This window comes from Clavispora lusitaniae (assembly GCF_014636115.1).
Source record: "Clavispora lusitaniae strain FDAARGOS_655 chromosome Unknown tig00000078_pilon, whole genome shotgun sequence".
Classification (NCBI taxonomy): Eukaryota; Fungi; Ascomycota; class Pichiomycetes; order Serinales; family Metschnikowiaceae; genus Clavispora; species Clavispora lusitaniae.
The window spans coordinates 109,401-126,937 of record NW_027093977.1 but is presented as its reverse complement, the minus strand read 5'-3'; the positions used below and the strand labels follow the sequence as shown (position 1 = coordinate 126,937).

General features: G+C 44.6%; 8 protein-coding genes across 8 annotated transcripts; 4 read left to right on the top strand and 4 right to left on the bottom strand. All coding sequences in view use genetic code 12, as the record gives it.

Annotated features, from left to right (window-relative positions):
• Positions 1-219: 219 nt before the first annotated feature.
• VID21 (Vid21p) lies at positions 220-3,222 on the top strand (the record flags this gene model as incomplete). The annotated part of the gene is made up of 1 exon (XM_002616754.2): positions 220-3,222. One exon carries the CDS (start codon positions 220-222, stop codon positions 3,220-3,222), a length of 3,003 nt encoding a protein of 1,000 aa, XP_002616800.2.
• Positions 3,223-4,469: 1,247 nt separating this feature from the next.
• FOB63_002205 (uncharacterized protein) lies at positions 4,470-5,471 on the top strand (the record flags this gene model as incomplete). Its single annotated transcript, XM_002616755.1, has 1 exon — positions 4,470-5,471. The coding sequence occupies one exon, from the start codon at positions 4,470-4,472 to the stop codon at positions 5,469-5,471; it is 1,002 nt and encodes a 333-aa protein (XP_002616801.1).
• A 1,237-nt stretch (positions 5,472-6,708) lies between these two features.
• Positions 6,709-7,035, bottom strand: SEN15 (Sen15p; the record flags this gene model as incomplete). Its single annotated transcript, XM_066102219.1, has 1 exon — positions 6,709-7,035. The coding sequence occupies one exon, from the start codon at positions 7,033-7,035 to the stop codon at positions 6,709-6,711; it is 327 nt and encodes a 108-aa protein (XP_065958369.1).
• An 892-nt stretch (positions 7,036-7,927) lies between these two features.
• Positions 7,928-8,779, top strand: FOB63_002203 (uncharacterized protein; the record flags this gene model as incomplete). The annotated part of the gene is made up of 1 exon (XM_002616756.2): positions 7,928-8,779. One exon carries the CDS (start codon positions 7,928-7,930, stop codon positions 8,777-8,779), a length of 852 nt encoding a protein of 283 aa, XP_002616802.1.
• Positions 8,780-9,436: 657 nt separating this feature from the next.
• FOB63_002202 (Zn(II)2Cys6 transcription factor) lies at positions 9,437-11,521 on the top strand (the record flags this gene model as incomplete). The annotated part of the gene is made up of 1 exon (XM_002616757.2): positions 9,437-11,521. The coding sequence occupies one exon, from the start codon at positions 9,437-9,439 to the stop codon at positions 11,519-11,521; it is 2,085 nt and encodes a 694-aa protein (XP_002616803.1).
• Positions 11,522-11,584: 63 nt separating this feature from the next.
• Positions 11,585-14,071, bottom strand: ARO80 (Aro80p; the record flags this gene model as incomplete). Its single annotated transcript, XM_002616758.2, has 1 exon — positions 11,585-14,071. One exon carries the CDS (start codon positions 14,069-14,071, stop codon positions 11,585-11,587), a length of 2,487 nt encoding a protein of 828 aa, XP_002616804.2.
• Positions 14,072-14,587: 516 nt separating this feature from the next.
• On the bottom strand, positions 14,588-15,736 carry CDC12 (septin; the record flags this gene model as incomplete). Its single annotated transcript, XM_002616759.2, has 1 exon — positions 14,588-15,736. The coding sequence occupies one exon, from the start codon at positions 15,734-15,736 to the stop codon at positions 14,588-14,590; it is 1,149 nt and encodes a 382-aa protein (XP_002616805.1).
• Positions 15,737-16,390: 654 nt separating this feature from the next.
• On the bottom strand, positions 16,391-17,164 carry BMH1 (14-3-3 family protein; the record flags this gene model as incomplete). Its single annotated transcript, XM_002616760.1, has 1 exon — positions 16,391-17,164. One exon carries the CDS (start codon positions 17,162-17,164, stop codon positions 16,391-16,393), a length of 774 nt encoding a protein of 257 aa, XP_002616806.1.
• Between the last annotated feature and the right edge of the window lie 373 nt (positions 17,165-17,537).

The following is a 17,537-nucleotide window of genomic DNA, read 5'->3' as shown; positions in this document are numbered from 1 at the left end:
GAACCGTAACATACAGAATCTTATTGCCATCGCATAGCTCAGACAAATACTATAAGTCTATAAGCTGGAATGGGCAATTGCAGTTACCGCATTAAAGGGTACAAGACATAGTTATACTAACTTAAATCGAGTCCACCATTCTCAGCACGTGAGTACCACGTGATTTTCACATGAATCCCACGCTTTTAACACTCTTGATGATTGTTTAGTTCAACTCCAATGGCTTCAGAGGCGGAACTAATAAAAGAGGAGCATGAGAAGAAGTTGCATGAGCTCTTTTACCTTTTCTCGAATCCCTTGCAGTCGCTAGATGACTTTCAAAGCCATCTTAAGGATGGTGCTGCTATCCAGTTTCTTCGTGACAATGACATCAAGAAGAACGCATCCGTCGTTTTCAAATCGCTTCCTGGGGTTTCCAATTACGAGAACCTCAGACGCGAGATGACGAATGCAATACAGGCGGAATTGTATGGTGCTGATGAACGAAGGAAGAGAAGCGCTGAAGATTCTGAATCCGCAAATTATCTGAAAGCACACAAATCCCATACATCAGATTATCCAAGCAGATTAATGCCTGCTTCTCAAAAAGAAAAGCCTACTAAATCTGGTGTTACCTCTATCATGTCTCAGATCGAGGTTTTGGAGGCAGAAACAAACCGCTTTCTTGACACGAGCATTAACGATTTAGAAATATTATCTTTACCCGAACACTATCCAACAGATGTTCACAACGTCTCCTCATTAGCGGAGCTTTATTACCTTACGCAGACACTACCCCTTATCAAGCTTTTACCTGGTTCCCACAAGGCTCTTATGACAGAAAACTTTGAGCTGGCGTTACTTGAGGGAAAGATTGCAGTACTCTATTCGCGTATTGAGGAACTAAAACGCCAGAAGAAATGGTCCTTGCGCCAACCATCAAGATATTATGATCCATTTTTATATTCGAAAAAGAATAAGAAAACCAAGCAACATCATTGGGATATACTTCTTGAGGAAGCAAAGTGGATGGCAACTGATTTCAACGAGTCTGGAAAGTTTAAGAAGGCATGCTGTTTTGAGTTAGCGCAGGCGGTCCAAGATTATTGGTCCTACGGTAAAGTAATGTGCATCAAGAGAAAACCCATTGTCCATCTCGATGAACGCACTGAACATGAACAATCCGAGTCCAACAATATAATGAAGAAGGAGCCTACGCCTTCAATAGTAGAACCAGAACTCAAAAGTCAAGTTCCAGAAATTCCTGACCAAGATGCAGGGAAGCCAGCTGAAGCGGAAGACGTTTCTATGGAAGAAGAAGAAGATGAAGAAGAAGAAGAAGACGAAGACGACGAAGACGAAGAAGTAGAAGAGCAAGGGGAAGATGATGATGAAGCAGACGAAGAAGAAGAAGTAGAGAATATTGAAGAAGAGCCCTCCATTGATATCAGCAAACTACTCGAGCGTCCTAGACCAGAGGATGAAATCATCCCCCCGGAGCTTCCATCGTACACGCCTGAAGAAGTGCCAAAGCGCAGTCCTTTCAAAACACACATTTCGCTCAAGGACCTCAAGAAGATTGACCAATCCATTATTCTCAATTTGCCTAAATTTACCGCATTTGACAATGAAAGCCAACCTTCATTTAAACCAGGGGAAAATTCAATTGTTCCCGTCTCCCGCATGCTTCACCCATTTGACGATGATGACGACTGGCACAAGATTGTTCTCAAACGGACGACGCCCGAACAGGGACAAGATGGCCCACCTGCCTTTCAGAAGGGTCTATTTGGAATGCAGTCGCATAGGAGGTTCAACTTTCTTCGTCCACCAAAGCCTCCCAATATCAAAAATATCCGTTACCGATCACCCACCATATGGCTTCCTCAAGATGATAAGCATTTGATTCACTACGTGGCAGAATACTGTTTCAATTGGGATTTGATTGCAGCAAGTCTTCGCCCCGTTTCCACAATGCGCAGCTATGAATCCAACATCGAGCGCCGTACGCCGTGGCAATGTTTTGAGCGTTATATTCAACTCAACGAGAAGTTTCAGTTTTCTGATATGAAGGGCCACCATGCCTATCAAGCACAGCAATGGCTTGAGCATGCACACAAGGCACAACTGACTACGAAGAGACGTATTTCGCCTCTTGGAGTTGGCGCTGAATCGATCCAACGCGGTCACCGCCGTTTACGTTGGGCCTCCATGTTTGATGCCATGCGTAAGGCTATGCGCAGACGTGAGACTTCAGCTGCAAAGGCAAGCCGTCGTAGCACAACAAGTGACTTCGGGCCGGGGGCAGCGGGATCCAAGCGAACTGGCGACCGCACTCCTACACCAGCCGAACTTTCCAAGCTCAAGTTTGATCGAGACAAAACTATTCAAGAAGCATACATGAATCAGCAAGCGACTCGGTCTCGTATGATGGCAGCAGTGAAACCTGAACAGCGTGCTTCTAAGCCAGGAAGCATCAAGCGCCCCACAACCCCTAACGGTACACCCTACACTGTGGAACAAATCCAGCAACTTCTCCAGCTCCAGAAACAAAGACGTATGATGCAACAGAAGCCTTTCACTGCGGGTCCTACAGGAAGTAGCAATGGAGTAGGCGGAGCGGGAGGGCTTTCTATTGGTCCAGGCACCGGATCTGCTGCTCAGCCTGCAGCAACGTCTTCTTTGGGTGTTCCAGGCTCTGTTTCTAACTCTGCTCCTGGGTCCGTTCCTGGCTCTGTTTCTGGATCTCTCCCTGGGGCTCTTTCAGGACCCATTCCTGGTAGTGCAGCTGCAGGGAATCAGAGCTCAGCATCTGCCCCTGTCCCTGGCTCAGGTCCGTTGTCTGCAGCTAAACGTCCCAAGGGCCGCATCCAATTTGCGCCTGCACAGGTCTCAGCCATAATCAACTCTATTCAGCAAAAGAACCCAAACTTGTCGAAGGAGCAGGTCACTAAACTTGCTGCGTCGTATTTGGCTAACTTGCAGCAGCAACAAAACCGCCTTGACCGCCCGCAGCTGGCAGTTCAACAGAATGTTCAGGCACGGCAGATGCTGCTCCAACGCCAAAAGCCAAAGGACGATCAACAGTCACTTTCTAAGATGCACTATGAGGAACGTAAAAAGTTGATGATGCAGGGACAACTGCAACCTCAGTTTCCCCCTTCATCGACTACAAGACGTCCAAGCCCAGGCGGCAGGGCGTCCCCATATGCGGGTCAGAGCAGGGTAACCAAGGACACATGATTTATACCTTTAGTTGAAGAGCATTTGAGTAGTGATGCGAACTTAAATATCACGAATACTATACAATAATGACATTGATGATGACACTGATGATGACACTGATGATGATAGTACTCAACGTGGCCTGAAATTCAGCGGGAGCTTCTCTCTTTCTTCAAAAGCTCGCCGTTATTTCTAGCTTGGACAACTGCATGGTTAGCTCACAGATATAATTGATAGTCTAATGGTCAAATCCAGGTACGAAACACGAATCTAGTCAAATTATTTTCTTGTTGACCTTCGGTGGCTGTTGCAGGAGCATTCTGGTTATGAAATTAGGCCATGAATTAAACTTCTTTGAACGTCTGCAACAGTAAATGAGGATATGAGCTCAACTCTTTTATTGCAACATTCTGTTTCGGTATATTTATTGTTTGAGGAGAGGTAAGCAGGCGATTCTTTACGAAAAAGTAATTACTATTCTTTTCTGACCATGCATAATAGAGTAAAATTTTGGTGGAATAGGGGTTATTGTAACAGGATGATGAATCCGAACAATTGAGGCATGGGGTGCATATGCGATTGTCGCAGTATTGTTCTTAATGCACTTACATGAAGTAGATTGAACCTGCGCTTAGCGCTTCAAAAGAGTTTCATGTTTTACGAGAAAGAAGCCTATACAGGGAATTTTATGTAACGCCGACTTGTAATTTTTGTAGAGGACTGAGAAAACTCAAGACTGTTCTAAAACTATCTTGTCCGGACAAGGCAACCAGATGTTTATGTGAATACTTTAACAGAAAACACTCTCTGCAAGACATTTACAGAAAAGTCAGAGTCTATCCCATTAACTGTTCACTTACTACGGATAGTAACCTCTACGAGAAGTTCTAGAGATGAAACAAACACTAACGACATTTAATATAGCTTCTCAGTAAATTTTCGGACAGACGGCTCAATAACTTTATCCAAAATGACACCCATATCTCTTGAACTAATAAACTTGATGTGTTTCGCATGCATGTACCGATATTCCTTCGTGCTAGCAAAAAGTCGCACTCATCTCCTCCACATGAAGCACAATATACACTTCCCAACAACACTTATCATACAATATTGATAGAAGCAAGATACTCATTCCAGAAAAGAAGGTATTTCAACGCACAGTTCCTGAAGCTTTCATCTATCCAAGGCTCTGATTTCGCTCTATAGACTATCTGGCCCATACCATTTCTAGTACATCAGAAGAGAAGGGAAAACAAAGACTCATGCCGTCGAGCACGCTAAGTTCTTCGCTACAATCGCTACGCAGCGTCTCCCGTTATCATGGTTTCTCTCGTCTTTTGAATTCTGTGGTACCACTGCGTGTGTTCAAGTGGCTATACTCCTTTTCGCTTGCCATTTTTGTTATTATCACAGCAGCATTTATTGTGGTCACTCCACTAGATATAGTTGTGCAAACATGGCAGTCCCAGGCACTGGGTCTCAAAGTCCTGATTATATTAGTGGTTCTAACAGCTATAGTGGTGGTGCTGCTGGTGCTTTATCTTTCGCGGTTGTACAATGGACTCGTTGTGGTGCGGCAGATTCCAGCACGATCCGTGTACGTACCCTTGGAAAAAGGTGACATGCTGTCGGATGTGTTGGAATACGTAGAGCTGCGTCTACGCTGGTGTGTAGGCGATGTTAAGCCGCGGGCGGGACCCTTGGCCAATCCAGAAACCATCTTCCCGTATCCGGGATTGGCTCCACCAACCTATATCCAGCAACGGAACATTCGCATGGGCCATGCGAAAAGCGGCACTTTCTTGCCACCGGATTGTGTCTACGAAGATATTGTTGATAGCTTGGGCCTCAAGCTTCGTGCCGAGGGATACCTATTTTCACACAAAGTCCCTGCGCACTATACCATGCGCGAGATACTCTTGTCTTTGGGCGGCGACGCCCCGTCGCGCGCTCTCGCCCTCCTGGTGGTACACCAGTACGAGGCGCTCAAGTTTGGGCCTGGATTGATACGCGAGCTGCAATTGACTGCATTTTTGGTTCAGGTGGAAAGACTCCTGATGAACGTTGTGGGGGCTACGACAACAGATGTAGCCAGTGCAAAAAGCGGCCATCTTGCTGTGCCTGGTTTTTTGTATCGCCAGCGCCGCCTGAGCAGTATGCTGGCTCGACCTAAACTTTCGCGCACGTCGAGCCGCACTTCTGTCATGACCAGTGCGACAGGCAGTTCGCTGGGATCCGTTATTCGCGCCCGGCTTCGAGCTTAGATACACAGCCGTCGGAGTAAAAGGCTACTAATATATAATGATACTTGTCCGGACACTGCTACAAGTGATTGCACATATGAAATACAACTAATGCATTTATGATTTGAGAGTTTATTCTTCTCTTCTGGGGTATGTAATCCGGCGGCCTATCGGGGATGTCGGACTTATGTCACTTTGGTTGAGTTTGGCCATTAATTACGTGTTATCTTGAGCCGGCCCGAGTGCGAAACGTCTGCCCATGTAACAAGGGCTCTTTTTTTCTCTTATGTCGTCAAACGCAGAAAAAGCGATCACGGGGGCTATCGGATGTCGTTAGTAACAGTTTATCGACTTGTCATTTGTGAATACGATTCATGACCACGTCAACTCGCCTTTGTTTCTACTATGGAGCATAAATTACTACCCAGTCTGTTTAGTTTGCCCGACTCAAACTTGATACAGCTCTCAACACATAGTAAACGATTAAAGAATGTTGCGGAGCCGAAGAGTTAAAGCCTTTGTACAAAATGAATGACTCCTTCGTTTCTGAATTGAAACTTTATTGCATAAGTACCTGCGTGTGTTTGCGTCCTATATTTCAACTGGGCTTAATCATTTCTCTTTGAAAGCTTTGTTTTAGTGTCGCTTTTGTCTTCTGTGACTTTCGAACTGTAGCCTTTTGCACCCAATTTGCGCAACGCATATTCCTTCACATCCCCTAAATAAGGAATCTGCCACAAGGGAGTGCATTCCAGTATATGAATCTGGCCTAGATGTCTCCGCGTATCCCCGTACTTCAGAAACTGACAGATACATGTTTCGAATTATTCTTCTTCAAAATAGTAATTCATTTCTTTGGTTCGCTAAGGAACCAATGCATACATAGTTGCAACTACTGATGGTTCTCATGTTCAATTATGCCAAACGTAGACTGAAACTTTCCGAAGTCTAAAGTCTCCTCTTTCTTCGACAAAGCGCAAGAAATGTCTAATGAGCCGAGCGTCCTGTTCCTCGGAAGTTAGCGCACTTCAGCTTCGTTGCATTTACACATTTTAAACTAGCGCGTTGCATCAAGTGCCCCATTATTATTCAGTATGCAATCGATATACTGCGAGGACAAAAAAACTATCTAACATTGTAATGCAACCCTTTTACGTGGCCACACACTGCACGCTTCTGCCTTCTCCTTCTCCTATTTAGAGCCACCTCTACACCTGGTTTCGAACGTCGTTCATTGCTAATGTCATGGCGCCTGCGCTCAGTTCTGACGCGGCCGAGCGACACCATCATGCACAAAGTAGTATACTACGCTTCCATCGTCATTGGCCAACGCCAACGTAAGCCGTCGAGGCCGCGGCCCATTAGCTGCTGCACACTTAAACCACTCTTCTACCGTATCAAGAGTCACATCGGCGTCCATACTGCACGGTACAACCCACTCCTTTTCGTTGGCGCCATCTTGTTCGTCAAGCTTATATGGAGGATAGCCACATAGGAGTACGTGTCCGTTGGTCAGTTGCTCTGCAACACCTGTCCATAGGTTGTAGTGCACAAGGTGTGTGCAGACTTGCTGTGCCAAACTCATAGTTTTACTCAGCCAATGAAGATCGCTAGTACGGTGGCAAAGAAGAGGCAAAGTAGGCTTAAACATCGCCTCGAGAGGTTGGATGGAGGACGCGCGACACCCGTGCCTCTCTCTACATCAAAAATTTTTTTCACGCGCAGAGATGGAAGGGCGCCCGCACGGTCTAGACCCCGATCAATCCATTGGCTGCTGTAGTCCCATTAAGCTTCCGAGAAGAAGTTTTTTTCCTCATTGGGTAACATAATGGTCCACATACAATGAACTAAGAATCGATGGTTTTGCTAGTGGAGAGATGGCGCCACCAGAGGAAGCGCAAAGACAAAAAAAAAATCCCCGAGCTGTGAGCTTGGAGACTGTGCTGCCTTGGTTTCAGTGGCAATATAGGGGTCCAGAAACCTGATCTAGTCGTGTGCTAATGTAGTGTCAATGTTCAAAACTTACGCGGAGGCATCGTAATTTGTCGGGACATCTCATAATTGTCCTGTCACATCGGACATGTGCAGGAAGACGTTGGATCTGTTCCGCTCCAGAGTCTAGAATTGCAAACTGCAGGCGCATTTCACCGAAGCAGAGTGGGAAAACTTTGAAAAGAAAAAAAAAATTTGATGGATGCAAAACTACATCTTATCAGCCTATATAAGACTAGGGTATCCCGTCGTTTGTGTTTGTTCTCTAGCAATTTTCCTATCGATTGATCAGAGTCTCCTTCTTTAACGACTCTTTCTCTCTTTGCCTGTCTTCACTCTTTCGACAGCCTCTCTTCAACCCGACCAGCTTCAAACTAGCTGCTCTATTCATTCTTTGTTTGATTCGTTCTCTCATTTTTTGTCTCTATTTTTGATCTGTCTTTCTTTTCGTTATCTTCTGATCGATTGATACCTGCTCCTGCACCATGATCTTTGCACCCATTATCTTTTTTGCACTTTCCTTTGCTGCTCCTACAAAGAGATCCAATACGTGCCAATTCCCAAAAAACGATGGCTTAGTGGCTATCACTCCAAACTCCAAGAATGCCGGTTGGGCCATGTCTCCCGACCAACAATGTACCCCTGGTTCCTACTGCCCATATGCCTGTCCACCAGGCCAATTGATGGCTCAATGGGACCTGGGCTCGACGAGCTACACTACTTCCCAGTCACAAAATGGTGGTTTATACTGTAACGAAGATGGTACTGTTTCTAAACCATTCTCCAACAAAGACTACTGTGTCGACGGTGCTGGAACCGTCAAAGTTGATAACAAGGCTGGCGATAGTATTGCCTTTTGCCAAACTGTTTTGCCAGGCAACGAAGCCATGTTGATTCCAACCGAAGTGGATGGCGGCAGCTCGCAGACTTTGGCTGTACCTGATGAGAGCTACTGGGCATCTACTGCTGCTCACTACTATGTTAATCCATTGGGTGTTTCTGCTGACGATGGATGTGTGTGGGGTAGCCAGGATAAGCCACAAGGTAACTGGTCTCCATACGTTGCTGGAACTAACATGGATGGCGATGGTAACACCTACGCTAAGATTGGCTGGAACCCAAAATACGTGGAGTCTTTCACGGACAAGCCTAACTTTGGTCTCCGCATCACATGCGATGGCGGCGACTGCAATGGCTTGGACTGTGAAATTGACCCATCTAAGAACGGCGTCAACGAGATGAACGGCGCTGATATCTCAGAGGCCGATGGCGCTAAGTACTGTGTGGTTACCGCCAAGAACAAGTCTAGCGTTAAGATTGAGGTTTTCTCTGTCTAGATATGATACTGATTGCATTTTTCTTTCGATATATTTTGGATTTTTTTATAGCGTGGTTTTAGTTAATGGATTTTATTTTTGCGAAATGGTTGATTTGCACAACGTAACTTTGTATTGGGGCAACATTTTGGTTACGCTGCCCTTGGAGATATATCGCCGCGTGGATCTCCATTTGTATGTACCCTTGCATATACCACCCGCACTTAACGCGTAGTACAGGTGATGCAAGAAAAAAGAAATAAACATGCCTTAGACGAACGGAAGTGTCGCACATTTCGCCGAGTTTACATTTACGCGACAATGGTGCGCAAAAAATAATCAGCCAAGGTTAAAGCCGAAAAATTTTTTCACGTTCGATCTGCTAAGATAAAATGAATATTGAACGAATTAGACCCCATTAAACTCGGTAAAGTCTCTCTGCAGCATACAGGATCATAATGAAGCGTTTTTGGCGTTATTGTTCAATTCTTTTTTAGTTTTTTTGTTTGCGGACGGCAATGTGGGCCTGCGCAAAAGCCGCTCCGATAATGGAGCGGAAGCGCAAGATCGAAGACGTTTTTCACCGACTTTCACATTCCTGTTACGGACATCGGCGCCGATCAAAATATTAATAAGAAAATTTATAAGGAAAAGAGCATAAATCTACCTCCGTTTTTCATGAGCGATAAACCAACTCCGCTCAAAGTCTATGGTCGAAGCCACTATGCATGTACTCGTTGCAAGCTGTCTAAAGTCAAGTGCCTGGGAGAAAAACCAGCATGTGCTAATTGCAAAGCTGTGCACAAGGAAGACCTCTGTCTGTATCCAACCCGTGATCGTAAAATAGTGATCATGGAATCAGATTTGAATAAGCTTCAAAGCAGAGTTGACCATTTGGAGGCGTTGCTAAAAGCGCAAACGCCATACAACTTTGCTCCTCTGCTGACCCACCACACAGATCACCTCGCCCAGCGACGCATAATGGGGTCACAGGCGCTGGAGTTTTATATTGTTCCTGGGCTGGCTGGTCCGATCCCAACATATCCACTCTTACTGCTTTGCAGTCATCTTCTACCTGATGAGAAGTATGCTCGCGCTTTGATCGGTACCATTTGCCGAACGTACTCATCGGAGTTCTACTTGTGCGATGAGGAGGAGCTCACGGTACTCGTTGATGTCATTTACGAGTTCTTCGCCTCGCACAGCTTGCTGACCCTATCTAGCGCAGAAGATATCATCCCGTCGATGTCGCTTTGTCATTTCTTTATTGTCTTGGCCTTTGGTGAACAAATTCGAAACTCAACAGTGGACCCGCTTCCCGCGTCTATAACAGAGATCACTGGAGCTCCAAAAAAGGTTCCAGGTTTGGCATTTTATAATGTAGCTTCGAGGTTGTTTAATGCGGCAACTGACAATATCGATGTCCAGTTCATTCAATGCTCGGTGCTTTTGGGCTTGTTTGCCTGTAACTTAAATTGTTTCAACTCAGTCCAAACCTACTTTGGCATTGCCCTTCGCTCTGCAGTGGCAAACGGCTATCACAGACAAATATGCACAGATCAAGATACCAACCAAAGTAACGTGGAGGGCCTCAAGTTGAAGGAAAAAACGAAACGTCTATGGTGGTCTATCTATGTCATTGAAGTAGTATGGTGTTCGAAGATGACGATGCCAGTACACATCGATTACACAGATACCGATGTTCCGCTTCCGAACGAACGACCTTTGATAGACTTGCATGATGGGTTCAATACGGAAATTTTGGAGGTCAACGTCCACTTGGTTAAGTTTTTGGCTCAGTTCAACAAGCTAATCTATGGCCCTAACATAAGAACATACTCAGTGAACTATATCAACACAGAGAAGTTTAACCAGAAACTTTTGGTCAAGAATATCTTGGCGTCTCTCAAAACTATCGTTCAAGACTTCGAGGAACCTTATCTATGGCCTTATAAGACAATGAATGTCATTCATGCAACGAACCGAAATGTGGGTAACTTGATCTTGCGCTATAACCAAGTTGTCATATTGGTCATCGCTCCCCTTATATCTATAGTTTTTGACCAGACCGCTCCTCTTAATGTGGAGAACAAAACAGAGGCATTTGAGGCTATTGACCGGGGACTTGCCGCTGCAATAAGAACAATACTGACCCTCGTAAAGTTTTATGAACATGGAAAGCTATTTGTTTTGGGTTTTTGGGACAGCCAGCATTTGTTCTCAGCAATTTTGATCATAATCATGGCATCATTTGCTGTTGATTGTGGTATTCATCATAATCGTGCAATTGCATTGCTAAAATATATGGCCGATCATGATAATATTAATGCCAAAAATTGTCTTATCAAGTTGAGGTTAGTCCAAGAATCCCTAAACGAGATACCGGAAGTTAACTTTAATCTTGATCTAGACTCGGAAATCGATGTTTATTTACGGACTCCATATTTCGGTTCTTTGGAAGAGAGTGCCGCTCTGAAAGAACAGTTGGAATATTTCAACCCTTTCCAGGAGACAGATCTCCCTAAGTTGGCCAAATGCTGTCCTTCTGGTCTGCCTAAGCTGGTATTTGAATGTTTGGGTCTCACTAAGCTCCTGCCCAAGTCACAAGGAATAGTATCTAATATGGCGAGGACTGTCCTGGGTTGGGATGCGTTCAAAGGTATGTCTATCCATGTCAATGGGACAAGAATGGTTGTTCCACCGCAGGTGAATGAACGTTCGCTGTTAGGTCACAGTGAATTACAGATAAAAAATTTGATATAGGACGGGAATTTTTTTAATAAAATGATGAATTTGGCTGTGCATTCCAAGTATGTGAAAATTATATTATTGTTGAGACCATTCCAGGGATGCTTCTGGAAACACTTGTTCATCAATACTGAAGTGGTGATCTTCCAAATGCTGTTCGATCAATTCTGTCCATGGCCCGACAAAATCAAGTCCTACGTTCTTGTTATTCGCAAACCAATCCATAACTTCATTGTCTCCAAATAAACCCGAATCCGCTTCAAAAGAATCAACTGCAGCTTTTGCGTTGGTAGTCGTAAAATTAGAATCATTATCAATCGGAATGTTATTGTTTGAGGTCTGCTTTGGAGCATCTTCTTCAGGCACGTGCTTATCATTTGATTCTCCACTTTTCGTGCTCTTGAGCTTTCCTTTCATTTCAGAGTACAAATACATGAGGACATTCGAATATCTTGTACAAAGATGAAGCTCGTCAGGCGAACAATCTCTCAAAGTTATTGCAGCCTTTTGGATACTTTGTACGATTTCCTCCACCGAAATGAGCGAAAGTGAAAGAATAGTTGAATCAAAATTATCCACACTTGAACTCTTTGAATCTTTCGTGATATGCTCTGACGTCTTATGGGCTGTGATAGTCAAGTAGCACTTTACAATGAACGCCACGGCCCTCACAATACGTGTGACCCACCTTACGGGCATAAACCGTAGCATTTTTAGCTTGTGAACCCGGTGGGCCACAAAAAGAATTTCATTCGCTGCGTTGAACGCCTGTTCAATGTACTTCGCACTTTTTGAAATCTCGTCAAGTTTGAGAGTAAGCTTTCCATCCCGGAAACTTTCTCTGGTTTTCGAGGATGGACTCAACGCCAACGAGTAAATATAAAGTTTGGTATAGTTGAATTCAAAAATGAATGACTCGTTCTGGAGAGCTTGTGAGACCTCGATTGCCTGTTTCGATTCTGGATCTTGCATTGCTTCAAATGTAAACTTGCGCATGCTTTCAGGCGATGTCGGAACCAAGAGACTTTTGTACTTGTATCCCCAATTATTTATCATGGGACTCATAATACTCAAAACTGCAAGATTTTGACGCTGTGTTAGCAGGCCAAGTTGCGCTTTGTACCCGTAAAGGGATTCGTGACCCAAAGACATGATTTGGAGCAACTCAATTTGTGCTCTCTGCGCATGTGTGAAATGAAGAGCATACTCAGCTGGAACCCGTTTTTGGTCCTCCTCAGACATATTTAGCACCTTATACTCATTGTCTTCTCTTCGCTCCATGTCGTCTTCTGTAATTTCCTCGTGGTCCAATTCTACTTCTGCCAATGAGTGTCCTAACATACTTCGCCTGCTCATGTTCATCACACTGTTGATTTCTGCAATATGGGTAGCCAAAAATGTTTTCGAGCTGAGCTCCATGAATCCCGTATCCTGGGCAAGACGTACAGCAGAGCCTATGAGCATCCAAGCCATTCTATAGGACCGTCTCATGGCCCCTAATCCAGCAGGCTCGTCAGCAAGCGAAACGGAACCGGCCGTTTGATTGTTGAAAGTGGGCGCACGAGTATCTGTGGCGTCGTCGGCCTTGTTGGCGTAGTCGGACCAACGCCAATGGATGGCACGGGGGTTCCATTCCGTGAATAGTAAAAAAGCAAAAACTGTTCCTATAGAACGGGTCGAGGCTTCAGCCCACACGGTCTGAGAGATCAAGCGCTGTACATATAGCCAGAGGCGGTCATGTATTTCAATGTTCTTCGCCACACCTTCGGCATTGTGGGTACCAAGCGAGTGGTAACGGGAAGCGATGGTTAAAATGGCACATAGTAAAATCGGATAGCCAGACAAAACCTTGGCCAGGTGTAAGAATTTTGGGATATGCGGAAAGAAGGGGTGCATGGTCAGAAAGAACATTCGAATCAAATAATCCGCCTCGGCTGCCGTCAAGATGCCATCGTCTCCAATATATTCAATATGTGCCAAATCATTCGTTCCATTTGGACGAACAGCATACGCACTTTCAGCGGGCGGCACAGCTAAACGTTTGTTTCGCAGTATTGGACGGTTGTAGTAAGGTGGAATAAGCGACGCCATTGAGAGGGGAAGCTTTGTTTCTTCGATCTGCGGTGATGACTCCCCCGAGGCGCTTTGCCGGGTTGAATTGACTGGAGTTGGTCGCTCAGAATGTCGTTCTAGTTGGTCATATTTTGCACGAGCATCAATGTTGTCTCTGCTATCGGCAGTAGCGATCTTGCCTGCTGCATTAGCCAAGAAGACCAAGGCACCTTCCATGGTTGAGAAATGTTTGGGCGTCGGAGATTCTGTGTCAGATTTTTCAGTTGGTTCAGCCTTAAGTGACAGTTCACCAAGTACTTCATTATGGTAATTTCCTACCGATCGTTTCTTCAGATCAACAAAGACACAGTCCCGTCTTTCTCTTTCACAACGAGCACAACGGTCCTTAGGGTTCAGCGGACTCCCTAAATCACATTTCACTTTGCGAACACGGCAGTTCAAGCAGGCAATGTAAGCTCTCTTGAATTTCTTTCCTGATGGGCCGTTTTCCATGGGCCTGGTAGTGAAGAGGTGAGTGATGGTGCGATGCAGGAGATTAGTGAGTCTCAACAAGGTGTATCTGGTTGCACTTGTAGATACAAGTTAATAAACAGGTGAAGTGTTATTGATTGACAAGGTAGTCGCTTGGAATGAGCATAATTCATTGTATGAGACAACTGAACAGCTAATCCTAATTTGGTGAAAGTTTTCGCAATTGGATTGGTTGTCCGCCTTGGCTAAATGCATTAAACGCACAGTGTTAGTGTTTGTAAATACATCTTTCACACTCCGGAAAATTTAACACATCGAAATTCTCTTACAAACTTTCCTTGTTTACCTTCATTGGTAGCGCCAAGGTAAAAGAGGAATACTGCAGCGTCAAAGAGGAATATACACAACAACACAACTGACAATCATAACTTTCAATGATAAGCGAATCTACAGTTTCTGAACAACTATCATAGGTCACGCTTGAAAGGGAACCTTAGTTCTGAAATAAAATAATGTTCATTATAACCCGGAATAACTCTACTTCTTGTACAACTGCAACTTCTTCACTTGTTCCTCCAATGATTTCAATTTTGATTGCATCTCCTCCAAGTCCTTGTTTAGTCTGTTTCTCTCGTTGACAATGTTGGTTTCCCATTGTCTGAATCTCTGTTCTTCGGCTTTCACTTGTTCCGTGAAGAATTTCTTCAATGCATCCTCTTCCTCTTTGAATTTTGGATTGTGCAATCTCCGGGGCTTCTTCATGGCAACGTTCTCTTCGTCGGTTTTACCATCATTCAAATCGCCCATCTTCAAAGAACGGAAGGTTTCAAAGTGAATCTCATTCGTCAGCAAAATCAAGTCCAACATATTTGTTCTCAAGAGGAGGGAGCGTAACTTCTTGAAATCACAGTGTCTTTCATTCTCCACTTCAACGACTCCCCATGGATATCTTCTTCCACGTACAAAGTTGCCCGGAGAAACCTCAATCTCCTCTTCAGCTCCAATAACGGCGAAAGGCATTGCCTCAATAAGCTGCTTAGAGTGCTCGGCACTTGCAGCATCGTCAATATCCAAAGGAGGAGTGTAAATATTTATGTCCTGCGCCTCAATCACCTCTCTGATTCTCGACTTGAAGGTGTCCAATTCACTTGGCGCCAAGGTATCAGCTTTGGCAATGACAGGAATCAAGTTAACTCGAGTCGACAATCTACGCATGATCTCAATATCCAACGGTTTTAAAGAGTGGCCCGTAGGACGAATGAAATACAAGCATGCATGGACACGCAAATCTTTCTTAGACTCTCTTTGAGGCTGCTTTTCCTGCTTCATGTAAGATTCGTGCTGGTCGTCAATGAAATCGATAATTGGTGCCCACGAGTCTTGATTGTTGACGTTGTTTCCGAATCCGGGGGTATCGATGATGTTCAAGCGCATCTTGAAGTTCTTTTCTTCCAACAATGCACGTACGATAGAAATCTCCACAGTTTGGTGGGCACTAGTAAACTTGTTGTGTCTCTCGTTGGGATCTTCATGTTGTTTCAACACCGAGTGGAACAACGTGTTGACGAATGTTGTTTTTCCCAATCCGCTCTCTCCAGCAACCATCAAGGTGAATGTAGCACCTTGGTTGGACACAATCTTGTACTTTTGGTTTGGCAAATTAGCAATACCAACGGGTTCAGGCATGTTGGGCAGGCTGGAATTGGCTAGACTGAGGTGTTTTCAAATCAAAAGGTGGTGGTGTTAACAAAAAAGAGTGCGAAAGAACTGTATTGTATGCAGGTGATTATGCCATTCTCTAAACGCGTCGACTTTCGACTTCGACAAAATAATATTTTCACAGGTGCCAGCTTTGTCCATAGTATAGACGTAAGCTTACCCATTTGTTTTTTGCTACTTACTGTTATTTCCTTTTTTACTGTGCGTTTCTATACATTTATGTTTCAAGTGTAGTACTCAAAACTGTATGGGCTGGAACTTTAAATTTCGCCCCTCGGTTTCAGCCGGCAATGCATGTGGATGTGTGAGAGGTTTCTCTAGTGTACATATTCGTAATGATTCGGAACGCGCCAACTAGATCGCATTGCTCCAAAACGTGTACTCGAATTCCTTCATTCATTTTATATATTTTCGCATTCGATCATATTCACGATCCTCAAATGGGCTTCTCTTCTGGACACTTGGGTACCAATCTTCATCAAAGCCTCATCAAGATATAAAAAAAAACGTCGAGTTGAAGGGAGAGAGAGGGGGTAGAGGTAAAGACGTATAAGTTACAAAAGACAAGCAGAACTAAACAGAAGGTAGAAGCATGAAAGAAGGCGTTGAACAGTAATTAGCTTACTCTTCTTCTGGCTTCGCCTCTGTTGGTTGTGCATCTTGCTCGTCCTGTTGCGCAGGGGTTTCAGACAAGTCGGTCCACAAGGTCAAGTTATCTCTCAACAATTGCATAATCAAGGTGGAGTCTTTGTAGGAGTCTTCCGAAAGGGTTTCCAAGTCAGCAACAGCATCGTCGAAAGCTTGCTTTGCCAAGTGGCAGGCTCTATCTGGCGAATTCAAGATTTCGTAGTAGAAGACAGAAAAGTTCAATGCTAAGCCCAATCTGATTGGGTGGGTAGGTGGCAACTCGGTCACAGCAACGTCGGAAGCAGCTTTGTAAGCCTCTAAAGACAAGTCAGCAGCTTCCTTTCTTCTGTCTGCAACTGCAAACTCGGCCAAATAACGGTGGTAGTCACCCTTCATCTTGTAGTAGAATACCTTGGACTCGCCAGTTTGAGCAGAAGAAATCAAGTGGTCACTCAAGACAGACAAGATGTCTTCACAAATTTTTGTCAACTCGGCTTCGATTTTAGCACGGTATTCTCTAATCAAAGCAACTTGTTGCTCATTGCCCTTGACTTCTTCCTTCTGTTCAATGGAGGAAACAATTCTCCAAGAGGCACGACGTGCGCCAATGACATTCTTGTAAGCAACAGACAACAAGTTACGTTCCTCCACGGACAATTCTTGACCGGAGGAGGCAACTGCCTTCATGTTCTCCACCATTTCTTCATAACGCTCAGCTTGTTCAGCTAACTTGGCGAGGTAGACAGAATCTTCACGAGAGGCGGGCATTTTTAACTGTGGGTTAGTATTGGGAAAAACTAAATTTGACCTAGCGCAATTGATCGATTGTGTTCAAATGTGTTTACACAAAGTAACGTTGGGAAAAAATCTCGACAACTTGGCGGGTCGTGTCCAAATAGTGTGCGGTGTCGGGTGCACGGGTCTGACCACTCTTGCGCACCTCCCCACCCCCCTCCATATTGATGCACGGTTGAGAAAACTTGCCCCAATCATCGGGATTAACAAACAAGTGGCAATTCTAAACGCAACTTTCTGCTTTAGTAGCCTGCTAGTGCACCTTGCCTGTAATTTTTGTGATGAAATCGCGTCTTGAAGAAAATCAAAGCGAGAAAAAAAAAAAAGAAACGCTGGATCAACAGGA